Genomic DNA, 13,088 nt, shown 5'->3' with positions numbered 1-13,088 from the left:
GCCTGCCCAGGGCCTGGGCCCTGCGGCCAGAGCCCCAACACCAGCCCGTCAGGCTGGAGGCCCGTTCATTCCTGCTCATCGCTTCTGGCTCTGTGTTGCCTCTTCTCTCCATCTCACGCCACACCTCAAATATTGTATGTCCCCTAAACTTAACCCAGCCATCTTGTATGCTGTTATGGAGCGGGGGGGCTGATTTTGTGAAACCTCTCTGGAGAAATTCTGAGGAATTTAGAATCACAGAGTGGAAAATTCCTGCAGAAACAGAGGGACCTGTCAGTTTTCAGAGCCAAAGGTGAGACCGGTAAACTGTTTGCTCACAGGCGTCCCTTCACCTGGGGTGGCGGGAGCCAGGCCCTGGGATTCCAGATGCCCAGAGCTGGCTTGTCCCTCAGGTTGCTAGAAGGCAGGGGACCTAGGATTTTCCTTCCCAAACAGGAAAATGCAAATAATATTTTGTGGAAGATGTATCATGTGCCCTTCTTAAGAATGAGTGTGTGCTTTCCAAAGACTTTCTAAAGCCCTGCTTTGGGGAATTTAAAATACATTTTCTAATTAATGATGAAATGACTTGATGATTTAAAGAAATCATTGATAGCAGCCCTGGGCTTTCCCTTGAGTACCTGGAAATGTGGCCTTCTTGTCGACCACCATCTCCACAGCCTCCATCCTAGCAAGTGCCCTGGGGCTCAGGAGCCTCCTGCCTGTGCCCGGACTTTTTCCTCAGAGGTGTGTTTTGTGTCAGGGCATTGCTCAAACTCTTGCTGGGCTGCTTTACAATGGACTGCAAGCTGTTCGGGGTGGTGTGTGATTCCCCAGTTCTCTGAGAAGTGGCCCCTGATTCTGCTGTTGGGCACACATTCTCCACAGTGCCTGCCAGCCCCAGCTGCACACCCCCCTGTCTCTGGGCCATTTTGTGGGGACTGCACATGTTCCTTGGAGACATAGCACCTCAAGGCTGAATGATGTCCCACATTATCTGAGGAAGCTTGTTTTGGAAGAAGAACCCGAGGTGGGGAGGAGGAGTGTGTGCATGTGTGTATGCATGCATGTGTGTGTGAAGGTGTGTGTGCGTATGTATGTGGTGTCCTACCTCCGAGCCAGGTCAGGATTAGCAGGTTTGTGTGCAGCCTGGAGTTGGTACAATAGCTTCCTGGTATTTTTTCATTTTTGGCACGGGGCTGAAAGTAAGTGCTGCCCTGACTCCTTCAAGGGCCTGTGGAATATTCCAGATTTCAGAGGAGTGTCTGTGATGTTCCCTGAGAGTTCAGTGTGGAAAGGACCCTCTCCTCTCAGACTCCAGCACCCTCTGCTGTGGTCTCTGCTTATGTGCAAAGGAAGCCTCTTGGTGCTGTCCTTCTGCAGCTCCCTTCCCCTCAGACCCTTACCACACCCTTAGCAGGTTGAATTTTAATCACCTGTCAGTTTATCTGTTGCACCCTCCCCTCTCCTACCCCCAGATGTGGGCTCATTGATGGCAGTGAGTATTTCATTCTTACAGTTGGCCCCCAGGGCCTGGCCCATGGCAAGTGCCCTAAAGAATGCTTTTGGTCGAGTGGCAAATGAGGAAGTTATGAGGGGTGCTCGGCAAAGCCACCGCCCATGAGAGCTCCATGTAGCCTGATAGCTTTCCAGCCCAAGAACGCTGCCACTCTGGTGGCAAATATGGGTTCCAGGCCCAGGGCACCCGGACTCAGGAAACAGAACTGCCTACAGAAGTGGGTTCCTCCCTTGGGCCAGATTATGCCTTGCGGGGGAATGGAGAGCCACCCCTCACTCACCCACCTGGTCCCTCCCATCACACCAGCAACCTTTCTTTTTTTAAATTCTTGTCACCGACATGATGATTTAGTTTTCCCATGGTGTCACCTCCCAGCCTGCGGGCTCCAAGAGGGCAGGGTCTATGCCAAGTGCCACATGGGGAGCCTGGCACCTGGCCTGCAGACAGCCCGAGGCCCTCATGCTCCTGCCCCCTGGTTTTCCCACAGGTGTTCGGCTTCTTCAAAGGCATGTCCTTTCCCCTTGCCAGCATCGCTGTCTATAACTCGGTGGTGTTTGGGGTCTTCAGTAACACACAGCGGTTCCTCAGCCAGTACCACGGCCGGGAGTCCGAGGCCAGCCGGTCCCGCACACTGTCTGACCTTCTCCTAGCCAGCATGGTGGCTGGTGTGGTCTCTGTTGGGCTGGGGACGCCCGTGGACCTCATCAAGATCCGGCTGCAGATGCAAACGCAGCCGTTTCGGGAAGGTAAGAGGAGGGGGGGACCTGGAGTCTGGGCACCAGTGGCCCTTCCCTGGTCCGCCAGATCTGGGATATGGCTGCTTGTCTCCTCTTTGTTGAGCAGAGTACCTGCGTTGTCGTCTAAGAGTCTGCAGTTAGCATTTTGATCAATTGTAGTAAACAGTCATTAATTATTTATTCCATGCCAACCACCTGCTTAGCGTTCTGGGTATGCTCTCTTCATTGGTCTTCCTAACAATTCTTTAAGGTGGGTGCTATGACCATGTCCGTTTTACAGAGGAGAAAGTGGAGGCTCCTGGAAGTGATGACCCTTAGACAGGGCCACACAGATAATGAATGACTGGTGGGTGAGGACCAGTGGACCAATGGCATCATTTGTGGTGTCTAGTGCAGAAGGAAAACGGGGGACCCCTTGTTCAAAAATGATTAAGAATTTTAGAAGAGCACACCAGTCAGAATGGCTAAAATTAACAAGTCAGGAAATGACAGATGCTGGCGAGGATGCAGAGAAAGGGGAACCCTCCTACACTGTTGGTGGGAATGCAAGCTGGTGCAACCCCTCTGGAAAACAGCATGGAGGTTCCTCAAAATGTTGAAAATACAACTGCCCAGCAATTGTACTACTGCATATTTACCCTAAAAATACAAACGTATTGATCCAAAGGGGCACGTGCACCCGAATGTTTATAGCAGCAATGTCCACAATAGCCAAACTATGGAAAGAACATAGATGTCCATCAACAGATGAATGGATAAAGAAGATGTGGTATATATACACAATGGAATACTATGCAGCCATCAAAAGAAATGAAATCTTGCCATTTGCGACAACATGGATGGAACTAGAGTATATCATGCTTAGCGAAATAAGTCAAGCGGAGAAAGACAACTATCATATGATCTCCCTGATGTGAGGAAGCGGTGATGCAACATGGGGGCTTAAGTGGGTAGGCGAAGAATAAATGAAACAAGATGGGATTGGGAGGGAGACAAACCATAAGTGACTCTTAATCTCACAAAACAAACTGAGGGTTGCTCAGGGGAGGGGGGTTGGGAGAAGGGAGGTAGGGTTACGGACATTGGGGAGGGTATGTGCTTTGGTGAGTGAAGTGTGTAAACCTGGCGATTCACAGACCTGTACCCCTGGGGATAAAAATATATTATATGTTTATAAAAAATTTAAAATTTAAAATTTAAAAAAAAAGAATTTTAGAAGAGCAACCCAGAGCATTAAATCAGGCCTGGGGCCCTGAGGGACTCATGGGTCTCAAAACCACACCCATCCCCAACACCAGGGAGTTTGCTGGGAGACCTTACCCCTGCACCACCTGTGGCCAGGGTGAGGGGTCATTCCTCTTCCCCTCTTTGACATTCTGGTTGGAACTTCATTTCTTGGTGTGTTAAACAGCCCTCCTGAACTACAGGCTGAGTGTGTTACTTCCTTCGTCTTGAGAGAGGAGTGTCTGTGTCTGCTGTGCTTTGCCTAAAGGAGGATGGAAAGAATGGGAAGGTGCTTGCTGTTTGGAGTAAAAGGTGCCAGCTCTTGAGAAAGGATGAGCTGGGGTCTTAGACAGATTTCACTCTCTCCAGGTTTGGTTCTTGGCTCTGATGTCACTCTGTCTCCTCAGGCAAGGCACTGCTCCTGCCTGGGCCACCGTCTCCTGTCCACATAAGGGAAGGGCTGGATTTGTGGTCCTTCCTGACACCTCAGTTATCTGATCTGGGTTGACAGCTTTCGTGGACAAGACCCCTCTTGTTGGCAGCATTCTGAGTGGGCTGCCTTGAGCCTTCTGCCCACAGAGGCCAGGCTCGGCTGGACTCATCTGGGTTCTGTAGCCGAAGCCCAGAGAGTGCACTCGGGAGCATTCCAGCCCAGCAGCTCTCCTGCCCCCAGCCCCAGCGCCTTGATTCAGCCTGCATATCTTGCCCGGCCCAGCAGGTTTCCAGGACAGGACTGCATAGCCCCTATTGCTACTATCCTCACTGGGGCCCGTGGAGAGCCTGGGGCCAGCTGCCCTAACATGTCGGGTCATGCCTGAGGGACACTAAGTGGTCACTGTCAGCATGTGGGGTAACAGGGGACCCCAGCAGGCTGGCTCATCCTGAGGGTCACAGAATACTGTTTTGGGGGCCACTCAGAGAGATACTCGAGTGTCTCTCTACTCGACATACTGAGCCATGTCTTGGTATAGTTTAGTTTCACCAAAAGGTGACACCTCATAGAAGTGTTTGAAGCTCACTGATCTGGTCTCGTCTCAGAGACAAAAGCAAACATGTTGAGGAATGAAGGGCATCCAGAGCAGATTGAGAATGAGGAGGCCCGGCCCCCAAGTTCACATTTGGCTCTATCCCTCTCTCAGAAAAGCTTGTGTCAGTCTCAGGTGTGGAGGAAATCTCTCTCCCTAAGTCTTCCGACTTTTTGGGTCCAGATGTTGGAAGAATTACCAGTGATGGATCTCCTCTGCTCCTGGGAGCAGACCTGCCTCCTTCACAACCTGACACTTTGACCCTGGAAGGGGAGGAAGAAGGGGAGGCATGCATTTATATATTGGGCGAGGCACAGTGAGCCTGGACACCAAAGGAGATGTTTCTAAAAAAAAAAAAACACCTTCCTTATAAACACCTGGGACAGTTGGAGGTAAATTAATTGATTGCATCCTCTGTCCTATCCTTCTTCACCCCTGCCTTCCCTGCAGAGGGTGCTAGATTGGTAACTAACTTGTCAGGTGGAGGCCTGAACTACAAGGAATCCTGAGGCTAGGCTAGAAGCCTTTGGAGCTCGGAAGAAGGATGGGAGGCTGTCAAAGAATGGGTAGACCCAAGAGGGGTCCCGAAGCTGAGTGTGCAGCAGCAGCCAATGTTAGGGACATGAGCAGTCCCCATCGGCAGCTGCTAAAGCTGCCAAGCCACTCACCATATGCCCGATACTTAATACCCATTACAGTACCATAAGGTCTTCATGGCTGCTAGCCCTGTTCGTTTATCCAGTGTGCTATGTATGCACCTGCTGTATGCCAGGCACAGAGCTAGGTGCTAGGGATGCAGTGGTGAAGAAGTGTCTACATCCTATCTGTCCTGTAATGCTCTTTCCAGCAGAGAGCAATTGGGCAACTCCAGATGTGGTGGTAGGGGAGGAATCGGGACAGGCTGGGGGTCAGGAAGGGCTTTGGGGCAGGTAGAAGGAGGGTGGAGGGATTGTTGCAGATCAGGTCTGTGCACATGCTCACGGCTACATTGAGGCTTACCCCTGCCTGCTCGCCAGGGCCTGAGCAGTTTTGGAGAACAACTGCCTACCTGGGAAGTCCAGATCCTTCTGGGGCCTCGTTTCCTGGATAAGCTCTCTGAGCAGTGAGAACATAGGGTCCAGGGTGCTCTCCCTGCCCTTGCCACCATAGGAGGCATTGAATAGTGTCCGAGGAGGGTGAGTTCCTGGCTCTACTCCTGTGTGGGTAGGCCACAGTCCGTGGCTTTAGGTTGTTAGTTCATCATAGTGCTAGAAGGAAACTTGTCCTCTTTCGTCAGTCCCTTGAGGCAGCAACAGAAAATGAACATGTGTTTATTCTGTCCTTTTCAGTGTGCCAGGAACTGGCCTTGTGTGAACTCAGGGAAGGCTCTCAACAAGAAGCCAAGGGAGGTTCCTGCAGGCCAGGGTTTCTCAGCCCTGCAGAGTTCTAAGTCATTAGCACCTGGGCCCAGTGGCTTAGCAGGCAGCTAGAGACAAAGACAGTTTACCCGAGCAAGTGCAGGGAGAGTAGAAACCAGGAGTGGAGGGTTCACATGAGCTGTGTTCCTCAAGCCTCTGTGTTCCTCGAAGCCATGTCACAGCAGTGGGGGCAGAATAGCCAGTATTTACTGGTCCCTTACCCTGCGCCAAGTACTACGCTAGGAGCTCTGTAAGTGTTTAATCTTTCTAGCAACCCAATTCCTAGTCATTAACAAAGGGGAGCCTGAGGCATCAGCAGCTTCTGTAGCTGGCCTCAGGTCACTCCCCTCGTGGGAAGTGGAGCTGGGATGGAGCCCCAGGCTTTCTGACTCACCCACTGATGCTATTTTTGCTTCTGCCCTGGGATTTTGAGATGATGGCAGCTTTCATAACACCTGGGCCTTTGCACAAACTCATCCCAAATCCGGCTTCAAATGGGAAGGGGGAATTAGGCTGGGAGCATGTCTCCAAAATAACATTGTTCAGGTAGTGGGCATAGCTCTTGGATTCCCAGGGGTGGGTCCGAATGCCATGGCTTTGGGCAGCCCCTCTCTGCCTGACCTGTTGTTCCTCACCTTCCACCCCAGCTGCTTGGGGGTAGGTCTTTGGTGGCTGGGCAGGATCACTACTGGGGCTGGAGGAGGGCGGCAGGTAAGCAGAGCTTTTTGCCAGGAATCTTCCCAGGAAGGGAGAAAGGATGTGGTTTTCTTTTACTTATCCCTCAGGGACCCTCTAGGCCAGAGATGGAAAGTTCAAAGACTCACTGGGACCAGGGAGGTAACATAAGTGAGTAACTTCTTCCATTTATCTTGACACCCACAGCCCTGCTAAACCACATCTCCCTTTTCCTCTTCAAAATGTGAGCACAAAACATATTTCACTTCCCTATGACTCTGCGTTTACAAAAGCAGCACACGTGTCCGCTCTGGTGCTGGGGAGATAATAGGGAGTGGTGGGGACTGTGGCAAGCCAAGCCCACATCCTATCCAAGGGGGTGGCTTCAGCTCTGTTCTAGGTGATGGATGCCATGTGGCTGGAATTGGAAATTTTCATATAATTTAATTAAGAACAAAAGCAGATGCGAACACCTCACCCTGAAGCCTAGCAGAGCATGGAGCTGGTGGTGTGGGCCTAGTGCTACCTGAGAGCCTGTGGTCTCCGCCCTGGGTCAGGCCCACTCTGTGAGGTGACCATGCTGAGATGGGTGTTTCCAGGCAGCCTCAGGCCGGGCTTGTGGGATTGTCCATAGTCTGTGGATTTACCCTAGAATGTCCTAACCACTTCTGGGTGGAGATGATGGGCCATGAGGGAGCACCCCCATATACTGAAGCTGAGTGCCAGAGGCCTCTGGCATCTGGGACATGTGACAGGTAGAATAGAGGCCGCATCGAGGTAAGAGGTAAGCTACCTGAAGGCTTGCAAATAGAAAGCCACTGAGCTCATCCTGATGAACTATTCGTGCTGACTTGTCGTTGAAAACATACACAAGCTAGAACATTCAATGTGGAGGGAGAAGACGTCCATCCACCCGTCCAGTCGCTGTGAATACAGTAATGTGTTCCTTTTCTAAATGCATAGATAAAACACGTTAAGAAGTGGTACTCCTCCAGTTTCGTATCCTCTTTTCAACTTAGTTTACAACATTTTCCATGTTATGAAAATGGCATTTAAAATGATTAACAATAGATGACTAATATTTAAAATAGATGTGCCTTATTCCATCACTGTGTCCATGAGCACACACATGTTTTGAGAGGGATGGTGCAACGTGGCAAAAATTCAGTTTCTAGAGTTTGATTACCTGCTTCTAATTCTCCCCCACAACCCAGGAACTCTAGACAATTCCCCTCAAGTCACCAAGTCTCTGATGACTCATCTGCAAAGCAGACATAGCGACAGTAGCCACCTCATAACTGGGATGGAGGATGACGGATTTCACATGACGATCTGAGCATCAGGCCTGACACACTGAACACCTGAAATAGATGTTCACTGTAATACTAAACTTAGGTCACACGTTCCTAGGGATGGACCTTGACATTGTTGCTGGTTCATCCTCTTTCAAACATAATGATATGATCAGGTAATCTGTCCATATGGAGTTGCTTTCATGTAGGGTTATTTCCCTAAATGTGTGGGCTCTTTGCTTCATGAATGAGTCAAAGGGTCTGGTCATTTTTAGATTCTTGGCACATACTGTGAAATTGTTATACAGAAAGGTTTTGTGTGTGTGTGTGTGTGTTTTTTAACCACATTCCATCGGCAGTGGCTGAAGTTGGGAGGGAAGTTCCATCTGGCCCCGACTAGAGTTGCATACTAAACAGCAGTAACCCTTTGTGAAAACTGTTGCAACTTGACGGAGGTTTGCTCCTGGTGCCCCTGCCGCTTGGCAGCAAGGAGAGGCTGGCCTGAGTTCAGTTGGCCATGAGCTGCACTGTAAGGCTCTGATGAAGAAACCCTCCCTCTGGAAGTCATCATCACCCTTGGTGTGGGCATGAGCCTCTCTGGGTGCCCTGCTGGGCCTGAACTGGAATTCAGGGCTGTGGTCCCAGAGGCCAGCAGTCCCTCCTTTGCCTGGGCCAAGTCAAGTCCTGGAGGCCGATGGCCAGTGACACTCAACTTTTCCCTAGTCTGGGAGCTTTCTGGTCTGTGTTTTCATTGACAGCCTAATTAATGTGCAAATCACAAAGGCCTCACCCACCCCCCCCAAGAAGGCAGAGTTTGGGCACTGGAGGAGGACTCAGCTTTAACTCTGTGCCAACCAGCCCAAGACTGTACCCGGCCCCACTGGAGGCAGAGGGCTGAGTGTGGCACCTGTTGGGACTCACTCTCTGGCTCCGTCATTCACAAACATGTCCTGAGCTCTTGCTGGGATCCAAGCAGAGTAGATAGATCAGAGGTATGAGACACACAGCCCCTGTTCAGGGAGTGCACAGTCTGGTGGGGGAAATCAGATGTGTAGCAGAATAGAACAGTCTGTGGAAGGCTCTGGAACCTTGGAGTCTGGCTCTGCAGGTCAGGAGGACTCCAGAAAGGAAGGGGCCTTTGATGGGGTGTTGGAATACTGGTGAGGCTTTGGAGACGGACACGTGGGAATGGAGAGCACCGTAGCACAGGGTTGGAGTTCTAACTACAATGCAGGGAGGGGGAAGGTGCAGGGGGGAGTTGTGAAGAGCTTGGATTACTTAGCTGAGCATGGGCTTAGGCGCCGTTCAGCGGGCAGTGCGGCCTCTTGGGCAGCAGAATGACCTGAGCAGAGCTGTGTGGGAGGAAGCTGGATCTGGCCTTCAGGAGAGGTGGAAAGGGTGGGGAAAGTAGTAGTGGTGGGTTGATTTGGGTGTGCTGCCACAGACCAGGTGAGAAACAGGAGCAGGGGGCCCAGGGCCTTGGTCTCTGGGAATGGAGGGGAGTGGCCAGTTGGAGGTATTTGTGGTAGAGAATCAGTGGGCCAGGCAGGAGAGGGGAGTGTCTGCACTGACCCAGGACTGCACAGTTGGGTGACTGTGAGGGAGGACGCCTCCCCCCCCACCCCGCCACCGGGAATGAAATGGCGAAGTGTGTGAGGCAGCAGTTGGTGTGGGGTGTGTCACCCATACACATTACTGTCACTGCTGCTGTTCTGGAGCCTGGCAGGAGGGCTGGCTTGAGTGAGAACGTGCTGAGTCTGACTCGGTTCGTGTGGGAGGTGCCACAGCTGGAATGTCGGGGCTGGAGGAGGAGTCAGGGGTGTGACAGAGAAGTGACCACTGAGGCCATGAATTAGGTGCAGATGTCAAGGTGAGCTACAGATAGGAAGAGGTGGAGATGAAGGGAAAGACCCAGGAAAGAGCTCAGGGAGGAGTTCCAGTGGCATCAATGGCCATGGTCAGCAGTAGCCAAGCCCATACCATGCACGCTGTGCTAACACACCCCTGCCTTTAAATCGTCACAGCAACTGTGTAAAAGAGGTGCCGTCATTCTCTTTATCTTACAAATGGGGAAACTGAGGCTCGGGTTGGGTGACGTGTTAGGTGACGTGCTCCCTCAGGTGTGACACGCTGCAACAGGGCATGGTCCTGGCCCATCCACCTCCAGTGCCCCAGAAGCCAGAGTCCTGGAAAACTCCTGTCACCGAAGTAGGCAAAAGGGAATCAAGAGGGGAGAATGGCTGAGGTGGGAGGTGACACTAGGGACAGAGACCAAAGGCTGGGGAAGGAACAAGCCTTTTGTTTCTGGGTTTGGAGAGGAGAATAAAACAGACAATTCAGAAAGGATTTTTTTTTTTAAAGATTTTACTTATTCATTTGACAGACAGATATCACAAGTAGGCAGAGAGGCAGACAGAAAGAGAGAGAGGAGGAAAGCAGGTTCTCTGCTGAGCAGAGAGCCCAATGAGGGGCTCGATCTCAGGACCCTGAGATCATGACCTGAGCCGAAGGCAGAGGCTCAACCCACTGAGCCACCCAAGCGCCCCCAGAAAGGATTTTGAGGGCAAGAGAAAGGAGGTTGAGGGAGACCTCATTGCAAGGCCAGCCTCTACCATGAGCCCGAACAGAATGAAGGGGACAGAATGCGGCCAGGATTTGGAGAGAAGAGGATCCTAATTTCTGAGCATGCGAGCCGAGATAAATAGGGCTGGAATGGTAACATCAGAGAGGGCCTCATGAGGGGTGGAAGAGATCATCAACCACACACCAGAACACAAAGCCCACCTGAGCCCAAGGATGACAAAAGTGGGATGAAACCATTTCTCTGATTTTTCTGAGTCTTCGGCAATGTCTGGCTGGGAAGGTCACCAACTGGGCCTCAGAGGCCCTGACCATGTACTTCAGTTTGTCTCTTTGGCAACATAGTTTTATTGCTACCGTAAAAATGTATGGCTGCCAAGAAAAACACTCTTCTCCAGGCAGGATGGCCTTGGGGAGGAGCAGCCTTCTGATAGAGCAGATTTTTCAAGACTTTCCCATTGCAGATCAAGAATAACTAATGCTAAACTCCCTGAATGTTGCTCCATTTAACTCCCAAAGAAGAAAATCTATGTGGGAGAGCAGGAAGGATCCCTGGAGTATGACAAGGGACTGGAGACAAGCCAGGACTACAGTCTGAGCCTTCTTGTCAAGTAGGCTGTGGGCTGCCAATAGGAAGTGAGGGCTGGAGCCACAGCAGCCCAAAAGGAAAGGGAAGAAATTTGTGAAGAGGCCAGGCATTTAGCCGTGTAGTTCAAGAGGAGTCCTTGAATTCTGGGTGGTTTGGCTGAACCTTTTCCAAACTGTGGTCCCACACAGCTAGCAGAGATGAAATGATGGTGCCTACCACGTAACACACCATTGTGAGGTTACATACGCGGATGACACCTCCATTTGGTCTTTATATCAACTGAGGAGGGCAAGTATGGTCCTGAGTTGGGGACTCAATGCTAGTATTGAGTCGTTGGTCCTGTGTGGACATCTACAACCTCCCCCAGTAGGTTTGGCTGCAGGCCACCGCTGCCTGAGGTTGGCAGGTCCAGCACTCCCAGAATCTGGAGTCATATCAGGAGAGGGGTAATAAAATAGGAATGACTATTTGCCTCAAGTAAAGTACCTTTGCCAATTGTCACTCAATTTTCACAAAAGTGAAAGAGGTGGCAGGCTATTTATTCTTCCCCTTTTCTAAGCAGCGGAGGAAACTGCGGGCCAAAGTGGTGGGTTCCCTTGCACTGGATTGTATGGTAAGCAGCCGCTGAGCAGCAAAGTGAATCCCAGCTGCTTCTAATCCCAGGTTTTCCCTGAATGCCTTTTAAATCCGTTAAATGGTGTCCAACCCACAGAATAGCTGCTGTACCTTCAGTGTCTGTGGATTAAGAAGCCACATACGATCAGTTACTATTGGATAATTAGTATATTTAAGTAAATTTTTGTTGTGTTCCCTGCAATAGCATGTACACGTAGGAGAAAAAACGGTTACACATGTGTGTGAAATACTTTAGGAGTCCTGTGAATCTATAATGCTTACCAGTTTGTGGGTCCCTGAAATAAGTGCATGCTCCCAACTGTGATTTGGGAGTTCCCTGGCCTAGAAATATTTGAGCACAATAACCTGTGTAACCTGTACGTGGTAACCCTGTACGTCACTGACTGGGGAGCAGTGGGACCTCATCTGTGGATGGCTTAGTTATTAAGGATTTTCTGTAGAAAGTGACCTGTTGAGAAATAATGTTGTGTTTTCATCCCATGCCTGACTATGCGTACATAGGAGAAGTCTCATGGGCCTTTCCCTTCCAGAAAGTGGCCGGACCTTGTGTTTCTGAGGGCTAGCTACCCCTTACTGCAGTGGATCAGTGACCAGCCATTGTATTTCAGGTGCCTTTCCTGTTTCCAGTTATGGCCCATTGAAGACATTGAACAATATCTGAGAAAGGAAAGAGATGAAAGTTTTTCATGTTTGTGCCTGGGAAGGGCCCAGCAGTATGTATGGCTAAACCCCTGGCTTCTGAGAGGCAAATCTGTGGGGACCCAGCCTGCATCTAGGCTGGTTCAGGCCCTCCAAAGTGGGAGAACTCCCAAGAGGTGATTGCATGGGTACCTGTTAGGACAGGCCAAACCTGAAAACTACCTCCTGCAGAGGCACCTGCCAGGACGGCCCAGTCAGAGGCCAGTAAGCAAGTCACCTTACACTGGTGGGCAGAGCAGTGAAGTTAAACAGCCACACTGTATAGTCTACGGAATGATGGTCCCCAGCTTCTGTGTGTCCTGCCTCCCAGCCCCACCAACGAGGTAGGCCAGCTGGTTGAGGTGAGGGAGCTTGGAGGAGAGGTTTTGTTTTTGTTTTAAAGATTTTATTTATTTATTTGACAGAGATCACAAGTAGGCAGAGAGGCAGGCAGAGAGAAAGAGGGGGAAGCAGGGTCCCCACTGAGCAGAGAGCCCGATGTGGGGCTCCATCTCAGGACCCCGAGATCATGACCTGAGCCGAAGGCAGAGGCTTAACCCACTGAGCCACCCAGGTGCCCCAGAGGTTTTTGTTTTGTTTTGTTTTTAGAACTGTAGAGGCTGTCCTCTGCTCCTTGAAGAAGATTAGGAGCTAGGTAGGGGCCAATTTCATTGACTTTGAGCATCCTGTCTTTTTTTTTTTTTTTTAAGATTTATTTATTCATGAGAGAGAGAGGCAGAAACGGAGGGAGAAGCAG

General features: G+C 50.7%; 1 protein-coding gene across 7 annotated transcripts in view; it reads left to right on the top strand.

Moving 5' to 3' along the window:
* SLC25A48 (solute carrier family 25 member 48) overlaps positions 1-13,088 on the top strand; it is a 41,775-nt gene that overhangs the window by 9,674 nt on the left and 19,013 nt on the right. For all 7 annotated transcript variants that reach the window (XR_004284060.1, XR_004284059.1, XR_004284061.1 and 4 more), the window contains exon 4: positions 1,986-2,244. Coding sequence is in view for 3 of the 7 variants with exons in the window: in XM_032336652.1 (XP_032192543.1) it covers positions 1,986-2,244 (259 nt within the window). In the remaining 4 variants the exon portion in view is untranslated. The remainder of the gene's footprint in view (positions 1-1,985; positions 2,245-13,088) is intronic.

Source organism: Mustela erminea, chromosome 3, assembly GCF_009829155.1.
Source record: "Mustela erminea isolate mMusErm1 chromosome 3, mMusErm1.Pri, whole genome shotgun sequence".
Taxonomy (NCBI): Eukaryota; Metazoa; Chordata; class Mammalia; order Carnivora; family Mustelidae; genus Mustela; species Mustela erminea.
Note: the sequence above shows the minus strand (reverse complement) of the source record. Positions and strands in the feature narration are given on the sequence as shown.